At 41.1% G+C, this 16055-nt stretch overlaps 1 protein-coding gene across 1 annotated transcript in view; it reads right to left on the bottom strand.

The window, feature by feature from the left end:
- Positions 1 to 16055, bottom strand: part of Ccdc38 (coiled-coil domain containing 38) — a 39055-nt gene extending 23000 nt beyond the window's left edge. Inside the window, exons 1-4 of the mRNA XM_027932473.2 lie at positions 16016 to 16055; positions 9452 to 9552; positions 7861 to 8026; positions 2087 to 2151 (exon numbers count right to left, since the gene is read on the bottom strand). Of these exons, the coding sequence (XP_027788274.2) occupies positions 2087 to 2151; positions 7861 to 8026; positions 9452 to 9552; positions 16016 to 16055 (372 nt within the window). The remainder of the gene's footprint in view (positions 1 to 2086; positions 2152 to 7860; positions 8027 to 9451; positions 9553 to 16015) is intronic.

Raw genomic sequence — 16055 nt, 5'->3', positions numbered from 1 at the left:
TCTGTGTGTTTATTCTGATCTCGCTAGCTAACTTTTATGCCAAGAAACTCTTTAATGAAACCAGAGCGCTGGTTGCATGGTGGAAGTGGTTAGATCTTGAACAAAGACGTGGTTTGTGAGAAGAGTCAAGGAGAACAACAGCGTTTGGGCCTGAGCAACTGGAAAAATGGAATGGATGTCTACTGAGTAGAGAACATGAGATGAGGTTGCCAGGGTGGGAAGATGATCGCAGGAGCAAAGCTTTGAACATGTCGGGTTTGAAAAGCCTGTGGAAGATATCTTCACCTATAAATTCAGCTTCTTTAAAAGACATAAAAGAATTCAGTTTCTTTCTTTCCTGTGGAGTGAGCTTTGGTAGTGTGCATCTTTTAAGGAATCTGTCTATTTCATCCATGTTCTCAAATTTATTGCCATAAAGTTGCCCATCAGATTACACTCATGATACGTTAACATTCACATGTCTTTTAGATGGGTATTTCGGCTCCCAACTCTGCCACAAACAGAAAAAGGAATGAAGAAAAGATGGAAGAAAGAAAGAAAGAAAGAAACCATGAAACCGATCTGGTTTTTGAAAATTATTATAAGTGACCCAGAGGTAGTCGGACTTCCAAATTCAAGGGCATACCCCGAGATTGCCCCCACTGCTGACACCAACTGCAAGTTCAAGGAGTTCCTCAAAACACCCTCCGTCCTGGCAATTTTCCAGAGGAATTCACTAAACTCATGGGTTCCGTTTATAACAAGGAAATAACACAGATTAGAGTCAGCTACAGGCAGAGGCCCATCGGGTAGGGTCTGGGAGGTTCTAACTGCAAAGCTTCGGGGATTGCCTCTCCCTAGAAAGGATGTGTTACCCTCTCGGCAGCTGCACAGAGACACAGTGTTGCTGGTGAGGGAAGCTCGACTGAGCTTCAGTGTCCAGAGTTTTCACTGGGGCTTCTTGAGGTAGGTGTGACTCACTGATAGACCACAGGGTTGATCAGTCTTTGGTCCCTAATCCTGAGTAGGAGCCAGAGTCCCAGCCCTAAGTCACATTGTTGGTTTTCCTGTCATAGTCATCTTAAGACGGTCAGATGTGGCCTGCACGTCATCCTTATAATCACTGGAAGTCAAGAGCAAAGCCAGATTTTCTTCGGGCAAAGCCATTTTTTTTTTTTTTAAAAAACTACATGCAAGTCTTTTTGAAAAGGGGACTCTACAAGTCACTTTGGGACTTTGGGACACTTCACCAAACTGGTTGGGAGGAAGGAAGGAGATGATCAAGAAATGGAACGAGGCACATTTAATACAAATGACCTGTAATTCTAGCAAATCTATCAACCTTAAACTGCTTTGGATGTCAGTAGTGTCACTAGGATTTTGGGATAAAGGTCCAAATCGCACCCAGAAAATAATATTTAACAAACAAAGGCATCAGGTTACATTTATAACTTCAAGGGAGACCTTCCATGTGGACTGCAGCTGGCAGCCAAGTGATTTCTGTTCCAGGATGTGTGATGTGACATTATGAAAAGTTAAACATGTTTTCATTCACTCATTCACATCAAAGACTTTAAAAGAGGCAGATGATCTTCTCTAGATGATTAGACACTTGACAGCTGCAGCGTAAACAACATTCAATGAATTTCTTTTGTAATTATTCTCCCTTTGTCAAGAGCTCAGTATCTCTGCTTTATTGATGGTAAATGAATATTCATAGGAAGATATTAAGCAATCATGTTTTCAGGTATCTACCTGCTAGCTAAGGGTTTTTGATGGTAGGATAAAAGCCTCTGTCATTGTTATAGGAAATTCTTCAATGGGGACCTGGCGCTTTCTTCTGGCCAAAGTGGGTATAGTCAAAGCTGGAAGGGTTCTGGACTTCTCTGACAGCAGGGTTTTTCTTTGTTTTTTTCACTGCTTGGCACACAGTAGGCACTCAACAAACATGTTTCAAATGAATGAATATAGAAATGAACTGATCTGTTCAGCTAATAGATTTGTAACATGTAATGGAAAAATACAAGGTATATAAGGTAAATATTTAGTGATGCTATGCAAGAAGCCTTCTATTTGGCTACTGGGAGAAAGAAATTATCTTTACTACCTCAAGTAAAAACCTGTCTCTCTGGTCGTTAATAAATTCATGAACAGTCTTTTTCGCATCTGCACCTGTAAAGAAAATTGAAATAGACTTGAATTTAGTACTTATCTGTCAGAGATGTTGTATGGAATGAAAGTGTTAAGTTGTGATATATAGTCTGTAGTTACTTTTTTTCCTTAAACTATAACTTCCAAAAAAATTTTTTCCTAACCAAAAAAGAAAATTAATAATAGCAATTACCATTTATTTTATGCCCAATCATGGTCTGGGAACTTTATTAAACACTTTAAATATTTCATTGAATCCTGACAATTATCCAAATGAGGTATTTATTGCTATCTCATCCTGTCTGTGTCCTAAGTCTGAAAGTTGTCAAAAGTCTTGTCCCAGATCACACAGCTAACAAGCAGCAGTGACGGGGATGTGTCTCCCAGGATATGTCTCCCAAGCCTGGGTTGTACTGAATAAGACTAAATTGGTTTAAATCTTAATGCATGGACAATTCAGAGATACAGAGTCCTCAGGCAAAATGTTTTTGGGGACCATAAACCAAATTTATACCAGGAAAGAACAGGATAACAACTAGATTTACCATTCAGCAAACTAAAATATAAAATACCCTTTATATACAAAGATATGAAAAATTGTGCTCTAAAATCAATTAAATAAAAAAATAATAATAAAATAGAAAAAACCAAAAATTTCCCTTCAAGTTTTCTTCATTTTGCAAATTTATTCATGTACTGCATTTCAATAATGTTTGTTTCATAAAAAAAACACATACAACTAAACATGACACAGAATAAAGTCTCCCAGTATAACATAAGTAGAAGTGGAAATAAAATATTTCCTGAATGACCACTGAGCCTGTGCAGCATCAGGAGGCCTAATCTCTTCCTGAAGTCCCATTCACCCATTTCTAACTAGCTGGGGGAACATGTATAAAGTCCTCACCCTATCTATGCCTCGGTTTCCTCATCTGTCCAATGAGGATACTAATTGTGGTAGATTCTATTACCCAAATATAAGCTGCTTCTCTATGAGGGGAGTATCCCCTGCCCTTTTGATGTCAGGTTCGTCCTTGATTTGATTTGGCCATGGACATGTTCTATGTTGCTTCCAAGCAGAAGGTTCAGGAACCACCACTCATTTCTCTTCCCCCTTTCCTGCAATCCCAGTAACATCCTAGACAGGATGTTTGTTCCTACAGCAGAAGGACAACTGATAGATTGTTTCTATAGTGGAAGATCCAGGGGAAAAAAAATACCAAACTTAAAAAGTGAATGAGAACTAAACCACTGAGACTGGAAGTCACTGAAGTTTAGAAGTGGCTTATTACCAAAGCATAACTTAGCTTAAGTACAACTGTGACTATTTCATAATGGTGCTGGGAGAAGGAAATGAAGCAATGGATCATGAAACATACAGTAACATCCCGACAATTGTTAGCTGCTGTTAAAAACAATACAATTGGAATGGGGAATCATTTAACTTTTTAAGGTCAATACTGATGGCAATGATGATTATTTCAGTCATCAATTAGCATAAGTTGGGTGGTAACAAACAACAAACTTTGGAGCCACCCCTAAACTATTTAGTGTCTTCACTCGGCCTTGAGCCAAGGAGATTTTGGTTTGGAATTGCAAGTTATTTTGTGGCTCCTCCCACTTAATGGATTATGCAATGTGTGTGACCTCAGTCTTCGCTTGGCTAGGGAGACTGCTCTCCTAGCTCTGGAATTGGGTGTAACCCATTGGGCCTGGACAGCCCACCTCCTACCTTATTTGGCAGAAGAACATTCTATGGAAAAACCTTTGAAGTTTCCCCCATATATAATAAAGCAAATGTGGGGCTCTTGAGCTCTCTTCCCAGTGTGGAAGCTTGACCCCCAAGGTCAAAGAGCCATCCCATCCCCACTTTCTGAAATTACTTTCTGTGTACTGTGCTTTTTTCCCCCACCACCTTCTTTTCTTAGCTTTATGTTGCAGACAGCTCACTCCACGCAGAGGAAACCCAAATTCCATCGCCCAGTAGGACGTGGGCACCGGGCCTTGATTTGAATTCTGATTCACCAGAAATTCTGGGTGACTCAACCTCACTAAGCCACTTTCATCCTATGCAAAGAGGAGAGGAGGCCAAACTATCTAACAGCATTTTGTTGAGGAATAAATAAAATGCATATCAAAGTCATCAGTGCTTAGCTTAGTGCACAATTATCTTTTTCAATGTATTTTTTTAAACTTTACATAAGGGAAATCACCAACATTCATAAAACTCGAGAGTCATCTAATGAGCCCCCTTGGACCTGTCAGCTACCTTAACCTTATCAATGATTTGCCAATCTCATCTGTTGCCCCCTCCTCAGTTCTTCCCCTCAGTGGAATATTTTAAAGAAAATCAACACTCTTGGATCATTTCATCCCTTGAATACCCAGTATGTACTCCTCCTGACAAGGTAGTTTTAAAACATGACCATCATACCACTTTCACACTTCACAAAGCCATTTCCTTAATGTGATCCCCACTTCAGGTATACACTCATCCCCCTTCCCACCATTTTTTCCATACAATTCATTTGTTCAAGAAACCAGGTGGATTATCCTGTGGAATTTTCCACATAATGAATCTGGCATATTTCATCCTTGTAATGTTATGTAACATGGTGCTCAGACCCTCATATTTATTCAATTAGACTCAGGTTCAATATATTCAGCATGACCCCTAAGGTCAAAGAGCCATCCCATATCCACTTTCTGAAATTACTTTCTGTGTAGTGTGGGGGTTTTTTTATTATTTTTTTAAGAGTCTTATCCACTTTCTTTCTTTCTTTTTTTAGTTGTAGTTGAACACAATACCTTCGTTTTATTTGTTCATTTTTACATAGTGCTGAGGATTGAAACCAGGGCCTCACACATGTTAGGCAAGTGCTCTACCACTGAGCCATAACCCAAGCTCATACTAGGACATTTTTAATGGAAAAAAAAATGAAATTGCTCACTATCGCTTTCATTTAGTCACTTATGATGGGTCAGCCCGATTGAAAATAAATTTGAATATCCTATCAACTTATTAGAAATAAGCTCAGTCTACCTTAATGTGGTGACTGGCTTACTGAGCCGATGGAATTTTATCCTTTTAATCTAGTAAGACTCATAATTGTAGGTTTCCCACTTTGGCTATTCTAGCTATCGGACAGATCTTCCAAGCAAGAGAACTTAGGTGATAAAGCCCTCCTCAAAGTGCGAGTGTCTCTCAACCCCAGAGCACCTCCATCACTCACTGGGGATGTGAAGAGCAGTCTGAAAGCCCCTGAGACAAGCCATTCAGTACTGCTGTTTGATGGCAAAACCACACTCAGGCTGCCAGTCGCACAGAGAGGAAATGGCACTTCTGCCATGTAGGCAGATGAGCTGTCCATGACACCGAGTTGCCTGTGGACTTCCTTTGCTGGTGATTTAGCACTTTGCTATTACTGAGTACATAGAAGTAAAATGAATGGGGTCGCTGGCTAATTTTACTATCATGTAGGTTTGTTTTCAGTCTGAATTCAGGCAGGGAATGTGAGGCTGAAGAATACATAGCAGTTTCATTCAAATCGACTCCTGACTGGAAATAGAGTCAGAGGGAGATTTAAGGGAAAATGTCCCAATGTTTTATCTGTATAACCAGCACAAATGGATAATCCTGCTTCCATGGCTGAGGGAGCCCAGATTGCCCTGGACGACACTAGTTTCACTGTTTCCTTTTTTGAAGTGTCTACCTGTGGCATTTACTTCCAAGAGACCAGCGACATCTTTGTTAAACAATAATGGTGGGCACCCAGGTTGTCTCCTCAGCCGTGCTTCCCTAGTTATCCCCAAACTACCACAGTGGCAACGAGGACTCCTGAAATCCCTCACTCCATGCAGAATTCTTTCTATGCCACCTGTCATTTTAAATGCCCTTGATGACCTGGGCTCACCATTCTACAGAGGCCAATGCTGAAACAGCAGGTGAGATCCAGACATGCCCTAGTGTTAGAGTCTGTAAACAAGTCTGGATGGTGCCTGGCAAAATGCCAGAGGGAGTGGTTTGTGAAGTAATGCCATTGAGCCATTAAGTGTGGAGATTCCTTATTGGTTGACTTCGAGCCATTAAGTGTGGAGATTTCTTATTGGTTGACTGATGTATCGAGTTTATGCTAATTAGATAAGCTGTGTGGAATGTATAAATACTGCTCCTGTCCTGCAATAAATGGCTCCCTCTCCTGCTGTATCAATCTACACTAGTTGCTCATCACCCCCCGGTTATTTTGCTGCAGCTGGACTGCGGCACCCTAGAACTTGTGGTGAAGTCTCTGGCATTATGTGCCACCGTGTCACACAATTACATGTGCACCTATCAAATTTTCTAAACCATTTCGCTTGGTTTTATGGTTTGGATATGAGGTGTCCCCAAAAGCTCCGGTGTTAATGCAGGAATTTTCAGAGGTAAATGATTTGATGGTGAGAGCTGTCACCTAACCAGTCCATCCTGGTTTGAATGGACTGACTGGTGATAACTGTAGGCAGGTGGGTGCGGCTGGAGGAGGTGGGTCACTGGGGTGTGCTCCTGAAGGTTGCATCTTCTCTGTAGGCCCTTCCCCTTGCTCTCTCTGCTCCCTGGCCACAATGACCCTGAGAAGCTTCCCTTTGCCACACCCATCTTCCATGACGTTCTGCCTCACCTTGGGCCCAGAGTCATGGAGTCAGTTCACCATAGCCTGAGTCTCTGACACTATGAGCCCAAATGAACTTTCCCTCCTCAGAAAGCTGTTCTTGTCTGGTATTTCAGTCACAGCCCTAGGAAGCTGACTAATGCACATGACTTCTGTTTTGATTACTGAATTCAGAGTCCTTTTCTAAATATTTTTCTTATTCTCTCAAGATTTTCTTTTCAGGGGCTGGGGTTGTAGCTCAGTGGTGGAGCGCTTGCCTGGCACGTGGGAGGCGCTGGGTTCGATCCTCAGCACCACGTAAAAAAGTAAATGGATAAAATAAAGTTCTAAAAAATCTTTTTAAAAAATGATTTTTCTTTTCATAATTTTGGAAACTGAAAAGACTCTGGGAGCCAGAGGAAAAACATTTTAAGTTACCACAGCAAATCCTGGGCACTTGATATGTGTCTGTCTGTCTGTCCATTCTTCCTTTCTTATTTTTTTTTTAATTTAAAAAATTGGAAAAAAGATTCATTTATGGGAAAAGATTTTATGACTCAATCATGAATCATTAGGCACTTCTTGATCTGATAAGTAGGGAATATTCATGTCATTTTTGATACCCAGATTGCCTTCTTCCATAAAACAAGTATTACCATTTTGGAATCTTTTAATATGTTACCTTCAAAGGTCATTAAACCCAGTTATGTTTTTGAAACAACACGCATACTTATTAAATTCTATTAGCTTCCTGATTCTGAATATATGAATTCTACAGCTACTCCATTCTTAGAAAGTTTCTGTATTTCCACAAACAAAACTCAGTATGAATGGCTGGCACCTTTGCCAACTTTAATACTGTATTATTTTGGCAGTGACTATCTTCCTGGGAGCCATAAAAATGAGAATCAGTCTTCTTGGAAAAATATGCTTTCCTGTTTAAAATAGATTCTCTCCCAATTCTCAACCCCCTTTACAGAGACTTTCCCATAATTATAAGCTAGCCTACTTTCTGTTTTTTCTCACCTTCAGAAAAGCACCCAACTCCGAAATCAACAATATTCAAAACAATATTCAGAATCAAAGAGTAACTTAGACTTACCTTCTGTTAATCTGAGAATAAGAATTGGATCTAACCCAAATTTTTCAAATGAGCCATCACCTCTGTCAGAAAGAAGAGCTATTTGGCTCAGGTGTGAACGACTCTTCATTCGGGATGAAAAAGTAGACTTTTGGTAGACTTTCAGGCTACGGTTCAAAATTTTTTCCTGCCCAAGTGCAAAGTTTAGAAGAATTTTTAATGTATCCAAGTAATCTTGTTTTCAAATAGAGATCATATATAAAAATGCCATTTGTAATAAATGATATTAACAATAAACCAGTAACCCTCAATTCTTATCTTTGAAGGAATGCATAATTTCCTTCCTATAGAAAACTGAGTATAAATATATTTAAAAATTAATTTTTATTAAATTGTGTTTCCCAAATATGAAGGACTGGGAAATGTCCTTCTGCATTTATTTATATATTTTCACAGTTTTATCTTGCCCAAAGTGTTGAGTCCATGAAATTGAAAACCTGAGAGAAAAATAGAAGTCCCAAGTGGACATTTAAAAAAATTTGTTTTAGGCTTCAGATTTCACCCATATTTTCTCAATTTAATTTTGGGAGAAGTTCAACACAACTATATAACACGTGCAGGAAACCATCACACACAAACGAACCATGTGTCAAGCAATTCTAGATATTTTCTTCATTCTAACAAAGGTGAAGAAAGTCCTGTTGTCAACCTTTGCTCCAGGAGGAAGGAAAGTAAATCTGAAGTGTTAGCTGTGACCACACACACAGTGAGAGCGACGCTGCAAGGCACACACTGACATAGCTCTATACCAGATCATTCTGAAATGGTACCCCCTCCTCCACTTTTATCCCTTTTTCCTCCTCCCCACAGATTGTCTCGTCCACGTCAGCTCAGCCAATTTTGACTTCTTCTTGGAGACTCTGCTCCTGTTATTTCAGTGAAGTCTTTGCCTATACATCACCACCACCCTGTTCTCTCTCTCTTCTCACCGGTAAAGGTGGGCAGGCCTTTGTCTGTGTTTCCTTTGACGCCTCTGTTACAGTAGCCCGTCAACTCTAAGATGCCACTTATTTTAAGAAAGCATTAGCTGGGTGCAGTGGCACACACCTGTAAAACCAGAGGCTTGGAAGACTGAGGCAGGAGGATCACAATTCAAAGCCAGCCTCAGCAACTTAGCAAGGCCCTAAGCAACTCATTGAGACCCTGTCTCTAAACAAAATACCAAAAGGGCTAGGGGTGTGGCTCAGTGGTTAAGTGCTCCTGGGTTCAATGCCTGGTGCCAAAAAAGAAGCACTATTATCGTATGCATGGCCAATGACATCCCATCTATGGAAGCTGCATTCCAATTTTAGAAATGCAAAAATGTGGAAAATGTGGGTGTTGTCGGAGTAGGGTACATTGTAGTTGCCATACTGGACTGTAACATCTGTCTTCTGCCATTGGGTGGCGATCTTTGCAGATCCCTGTGATGTGCTGGGTGTCTCCCCAGGACAGTATGGGGCACACACCATGTGAGTCCTCATATCTGACACCATAAAAATTCATAAGAATGATGAATAAGAGGATATTATTATAACATTAATTGGGATTGTGATTTTTTAAAAAAGCTTACCTTTTTCTTTGCTGCCATTTCATTTTCTTTGAAAAGAAAGAGATCTTTGAAAAAGACCTTATATGGTCTGTCCTTTTTGACTGATTCATCTTTTGCTTTTTCTGAATGAAAGAAAGAAATAGAAATAAGATTTATTATTCTTCCTCTGTTTACCAGAACTATAAGGCTCCTACCAAATGGGGTAGAGTGAGTGGGATGCAGGAGTCTCTAAGAGAGTGGAATGCAGACAGAAATTGCCTCCCTGAGCTGGAATTGGACATGAAGGGCCCAGATCTCTTGGGCAAGATCCCCAGATCCTCTGTTTCCCATGGCACCAAGCACACGGGCTTGGGGAATGAGTTGATGAAACAGAGAGACCTTGCTGGGTAAGGTAGTTGTGCAACTATGATCCCAAAGACTCTAGAGGCTGAGGCAGGAGGATTGCAAGTTCAAGGACAGCTTCAGCAACTTAGAGAGGTCCTAGTAAGACCCTTTCTCAAAAGAGACATTAAAAAGGGTTAAAGACCTGGCTCAATGGTTGAGCACCCGTGGGTTCAATCCCCAGTTCCAAAAAATAAAAACAGGCATTTAGCAGAATCATGAGATCATATTTTGAGATGAATATACTATTTCTTCCTATCATACAGGCACAACTACTGTTACCCTTGCCCCACCACTCCCGTTGGGAAGAGCCTCAGTCCAAATTAGATTGTCTTAGAAAAAAAGTCAGATGTTAACAAGTGCTGGTGAGGATATGGAGAAACTGGACCCTCAAATGTAACATGGTGCAGTCATTTCTGTTTTTTTTTTTTTTTTTGTGTGTGTGTGTGTAGAGGGTATTAGGGATTGAATTCAGGGGCACTTGACCACTGAGCCACATCTCCAGCCCTATTTTGTATTTTATTTAGAGACAGGGTCTCACTGAGTTGCGCCTCACTGTTGCTGAGGCTGACTTTGAAATCGTGATCCTCCTGTCTCAGCCTCCAGAGGAGTTGGGATTTACAGGCATATGCCACTGTGCCCAGCCAGTGCAGTCATTCTGGAACATACTCTAGTAGTTTCTAAGAATGTCAAACAGTTGCCATACACCTCACCAATTCTAACATTAGGTATACACCCGAGAGAAAGGAAAACATGTTGACACAGAAACTTGTATATGAAGCTGGGCACAGTGCTGCATGTCTCTGATTCAATCCCAGAGACTCCAGAGGCTGAGGCAGGAGTATTGCAAGTTCAAGGCCAACCTCAGCAACTCTCAAGGCCCTAAGCAACTTAGCAAGATTCTGTCTCAAAATCAGAAATTTTAAAAAGGGCTGGAGACGTAGCTGAATGGTAAAATACCTCTGGGTTTAGTCCTTGGTACCAAAAACAAAACAAACAACAAAAAACTTGTACATAAATATTTCAAGCAGTATTATTCATAAGAGCCAAAAGATGTAAACAACCCAAGCATCCAACATTGAAAAATGATAAACAAAATGTGGTATATCCATATAATGGGAATATTATTTAGGCTTGAAAAGGGACGAAGTACAACATACACTACAACGGGGATAAACCTTGGAAACATATGTTAAACAAAAGAAGCAGGTACCAAAGAACCACATAGGGTATCTTTCCACTTATGTGAAATGAACAGAAGAGGCACATCCATGGAGAAGAGATCAGTGTTGCTAGGGATGGCGCAGGGACAGGGGGTAGAATCTGGAGGTCAAAGGATGCAGGGTTTATTTAAGGTGATGAAACATTCTAAAATTGGCCATGGTGATGGCTGCACATACCTATGAAAACACTAAAAACCATGAACTTATATACTTAATGAAAAAGAAGGCTGATCATTAAAAATAGAAAAATCAACTATATCTCTGAATGGAATTTTAGATTTTATTTATTGAATCTGAAAGGGCAAAAGCCCTTCCTTCTCTCTCCTTATTTCTATTGCTTGGAGGTGTGATGCTGGGGACAGAAATCTTGGGATTTTTAAAATATCTATTTATGTATTAATTTATTTATTGTGGTGCTGGGGATGGAACCCAGGGGTGTTCTACATCCCCAGCCCTTTTAAAAATTTTATTTCGAGACCAAGTCTTGCTAGTTGCCCAGGCTGTCCTCCAACTTGTAATCCCCCTGCCTCGGTCTCCCTAGTAGCTGGAATGACAGGCTTGCATGATCATACCTGGCTGAAATTCTGATCTTTAAAAACCAAAAACCAAGACCAGGAATGCTGGCAGCTTGGAGTTGATATCTTAAATCAGAGAGAAAAAGAAAGGGTGACCCACCCCTTACTCCATACCCTTTACCCTTCTATCTCTACCTCACCAAGAAAAAAAAAAAAAACCTCCAAAACTTCCCAGCAGGCCAAGGATCTATGAAGAACCTCTGGTTTTGGCTCTGAATCAGTCTGGTTCCCCAGGAATTCTGGCTTAATTGGTCCAGAACATCAGCTTTGGGATACACTGAGAGGCCCCTAGGTGGCGGTAATGTGCTGTGAACTGGAGCATCAAAGCTACCTGAGAAATGGCCATTGTCCAAGGGATGCGGTGGAGGCGATGGGAGTGCCTGGGATTGCAGAAGCCCCAACACGCTGGTTTGGTTTTGTTCTGTTTATCAGGGAGAGGGAAAATCACAGAGTGGAGGTCCTGGGTTCAACACAGAGTGTGGCCGGTTCTGGTCACCTGCTGTCCACCCCTCCAGGGAAGGAGGGATCTCGGAGCCTAGAAAACAGGACGCCCTGCACTTGACAGGCAAAGACTGAAGGCAGCTGATAAGTCATCAGCACGGCCCTGATCTACAATCCAAGGTCACGAAGGGAGCATTCAGGAGTAAGTGAAATAGCAGGGCTTTGTAGTCACAAGAGTGGGGAGTGTCCCCCAGTTCCAAGCTGGATGTGGCCAACTTGTTGAGTCATTCTGAGGGTTGGCAGAGAAGTGAAATTAGGTTGAAGACTCAGAGGAGTGTGGCTGGTCCAGCTGGTAGAGGAACTAGCTGGGTGGAGAGTCCTTCCCTCTGGGTGGGGTTCATACCTGGCAAGAGCAGAGGGGCTTGTGGTTTGGCCTTTGGAGGCTCAGGGAGGCTCAGAGAATGTCACAGAAGCACATGACATTCTAGGCCTTTGTAATCTGTGGAGTAGAGACAACTGCCCTCAGTCCAGCTGGGATTGAGGACAGCAGGAGGAGGAAGGAGAATGGCTAACAGGCTAGAGCCTAGCAGAGGGTGACGAGATTGAGGACCCAAGGGAACCTGGAGCTGGGTGGTTTTGATACCTAATTTCATGCGTTGTCAGGACTCAGGAGTGCCTAGATCAAACTGTATTTCTGAGTGTGTCTGTGAGAGTGTTTCCAGATGAGATCAGCATTTGAACCAGCAGGGTATCATCCCATCCATTGAGGGCCTGAGCAGAACGAGAGGCCAAGGAAGGCCCTTTCTTGTCCTTCTCAGGGTTTGAGTTGGCATCTCCTCTTGAACCCAGAATGGGACTGACACCATCAGTTCCCCTGGTTCTCAGAGCTTCAGACTTGAATTACACCACCAACTCTCCTGGGTTTCCACCTTGCAGATGGTAGATCGTGGGTCTTAGCATCATCAGTACTTGAGCCAATTTCACCCTAAGTCCATCCAAGATGATTTCATCTCAGGATCCCTGCCTCAATTACTTCTGCAAAGACTCATTTTCTAAATAAGTTCATATTGTCATAGACATATCTTTTGGGGACCACATTCAACCTTCTACATCACCCTATACTCCCAGTGGGCATCAGACTCCAACCTAAGCCACAGCCTCTTACCTTATGGAAAACTGAAAACAACTCAAATGCCCTCAGGGGAGTCAATAAAGGAACTATGGAATATTCACACAATGTGATTCACAGCAGTTAAAATGCATGAACTACAATGTACAATGTAATTTCCAAAAGACGATAGTCTGTAGGCTATCCTTTTAAACAGTTGAAGCCAAAGCAAAAAAAAATATGTTCTTTAAGATTACAAACAGACAAGATAATAAGAAAACCCCAGTAATAATCTACACAGGAGTCAACACGGTGGTTACCTCAAATGACAGACAACAAGAGATCGGGTGTGTAGGTTTTGTCATGGTGTAATTTACCATTAAGATTCTAGTTTTCAAGGGTTCAGAGGTCCATATTATATTATTAATATATAACTTACTTGATTTAAAAAGAGGGCCATAGGTAACAGGGAACTGGTACCAAATGTGTTAATGCTCATGCTTCCTATTGTGTTATGAGTAATAAAGACCTTTGTGTCTGATCCAAGAGTTTTGTAACTCTTCTTGGCATCCATGAAACTAGATAGCTTAACAACTTGGAAATAGGAGAAACTCTTACACCCTTCACAGTTCTTGACACAGTAATCTAAATTCTTTTTAATAAAAAGGCATCATCCAGAGGCTAAGTGGTAGAGCACTTGCCTAGCACATGCAAGGTGCTGGGTTTGATCCTCAGCACCACATAAAAATAAATAAAGATTGTGTCCAACTACAACTAAAAAATTTTTTTTTAAAAAGGCATCATCCAATATATATACTACTCTAGTATTCTGCATCTTATTTTTTCAGTTACCAATACTTAGAAATTCTTTTTATATTAGCACAAATATTATCATCTTATCCAAAAGACAGCTGACTAGCATCTCATTCCCTCATAATATGAACTAATCCCACACCAATGGACATGATAAAACAAAGTCAAAATGTTACAGAGTGGTGAGATAAAACTTTGGGACTTTGCTAACATTCTGCACTGATGCTGTTAAGAACTGAAGATGAACCAACTTTCCAATCCTCTGTGGGTCTGGAAAGATCCCAGAGTGAACAGTAAGTCCTTGTGTTATGGTTTAGATACGCGGTGTCTCCCAAAAGCTTGCATGTAAGAAAATGCAAGAATTATTCAGAGGGTGGAATGGTTGGATTGTGGGAGTTGTAGGTAATCAATGAATTAATCCATTAATATGGATTAAGTGCGTGGTAACTGTGATAAGGTGGGGAGTGGCTGGAGGAAGTAGGTCACTGGGGGCACGCCTTTGGGGTTTATTTGTCCCTGGTAAGTGGAGCTCTCTCTGCTTCCTGATGACCACGTCCTGAGCTGCTTTCCTCCACCACACCCTTCCGCCATGATGTTCAGCCTCACTTGGAGCCCTAAGAAATGGAACCTGCTGTCTGGACTGAGACCTCTGAAATTGTGAGGCCCCAGATAAACTTTCCCTCTTCTATATTGTTCTTGTGAGGTCTTTTGGGCACAGCAATGGAAAAAAAGCTGGCTAAAAGAGCATGGATATGTGAATGCAAACTTCATTGACTCCCTTCAGTTTCTGACACTTGAGTTGCCCACACCTTGCCTTGTCTCCAGCAGTGCTGAGCTACGGGCCCCACCCCATGACTTGAAACCTCATTCTGTCTAGTCTCGTTGGATAACACTTGCTTGGTTTCTAACCTGAACTTGTGTCTGCTGATTTGCACATCTATTCTGCACCTGAATAAAACTGCCTCTTCCTTCATTTTAACCTTATCTGTGATTTTTATTTCATAGACATAATGACTGATCCTAGTCATTTGCTCTTACAAAAAAAAAAAAATACTGCATTGACTATTCTTGTACATACACCTTTAATTATGTGTGCAAATCTATCTGTAGAATTAATTCCAAAAATGGCCCTTCCTAAATTTTTTTAAATTTGATAATGGAGCAGGGGCTACTAGTAGTGTCTCCATATCCACACTCTCTCCTTCTATACAAATATGGTCCTCAATTCTATCATCCCATATGGGCACCCAGAGTAGAGAGTACTTTTCTCAACCTCCTTTGGACCTAGGAATACCCATATGGCTAAGTTCTAGCCAAGGGGATGTCAGTGAAAGTGGTGGATGTATCTTCTAGGCATGCTCTTTCCTTTCTTATAGGTAGGAATATGGATGTAATGATTGGTGCAGAAGCAGCCAAATTGGGCCAAGAATAAAGCCCAGTCATGAGCTAGAAGGTGAGCTCCTGATGTGAACTTCCCCATGGACCCAGACTCTGTTTACCTGAGAGAGTGTGAAAACCCCCTACCATACATTTAAACCATAGGTTTATATCCATGTTTTGTCATTCACAGTCACACCTATTAATTCTAAATACAGAGTGACAAATGGTCCTCTGTATGGGATGTGTATAGAGTGACAGTTCTCTATAGACATTCTTGGTGTTATCCCATCATTAAACTTGGCCAGAATTATAAGTAAAACAAAATCATTCCTTTTATACTGCTAAATTCTACTCTCTTGTATATTTATAAAGAAGTAGGAGGATCAAGAGAGAAGGGTGGTAAAGGAGAGAAGAGAAGATTTGGTAAAGTTATTGGTGTCCTTTCGTATGACACACAATTGAGTTAATGGTGACAATTTGAGGAACCCCTGATTTGAAGAAATTTTAAAAATCGAAAAGTCAAACAGAGTGTCCTCAGCAGACAGTTTATAAACTCTTTCCACCTTAGGCTCTCGTGCAGCACCCTCCTTTACTCTCCTGGTACCTTATGGAGCCTAACGGGACCAGGCACAAAGGAAGAATTCACTGACTGATTTCCTTTTACCTCCAGAATTCGGTGATGTTGGCAAAACATGTGATGACAT

The sequence above is a fragment of the Marmota flaviventris genome, chromosome 3 (assembly GCF_047511675.1).
Source record: "Marmota flaviventris isolate mMarFla1 chromosome 3, mMarFla1.hap1, whole genome shotgun sequence".
NCBI lineage: Eukaryota > Metazoa > Chordata > Mammalia > Rodentia > Sciuridae > Marmota > Marmota flaviventris.
This window is presented reverse-complemented; position numbering and strand designations above follow the sequence as displayed.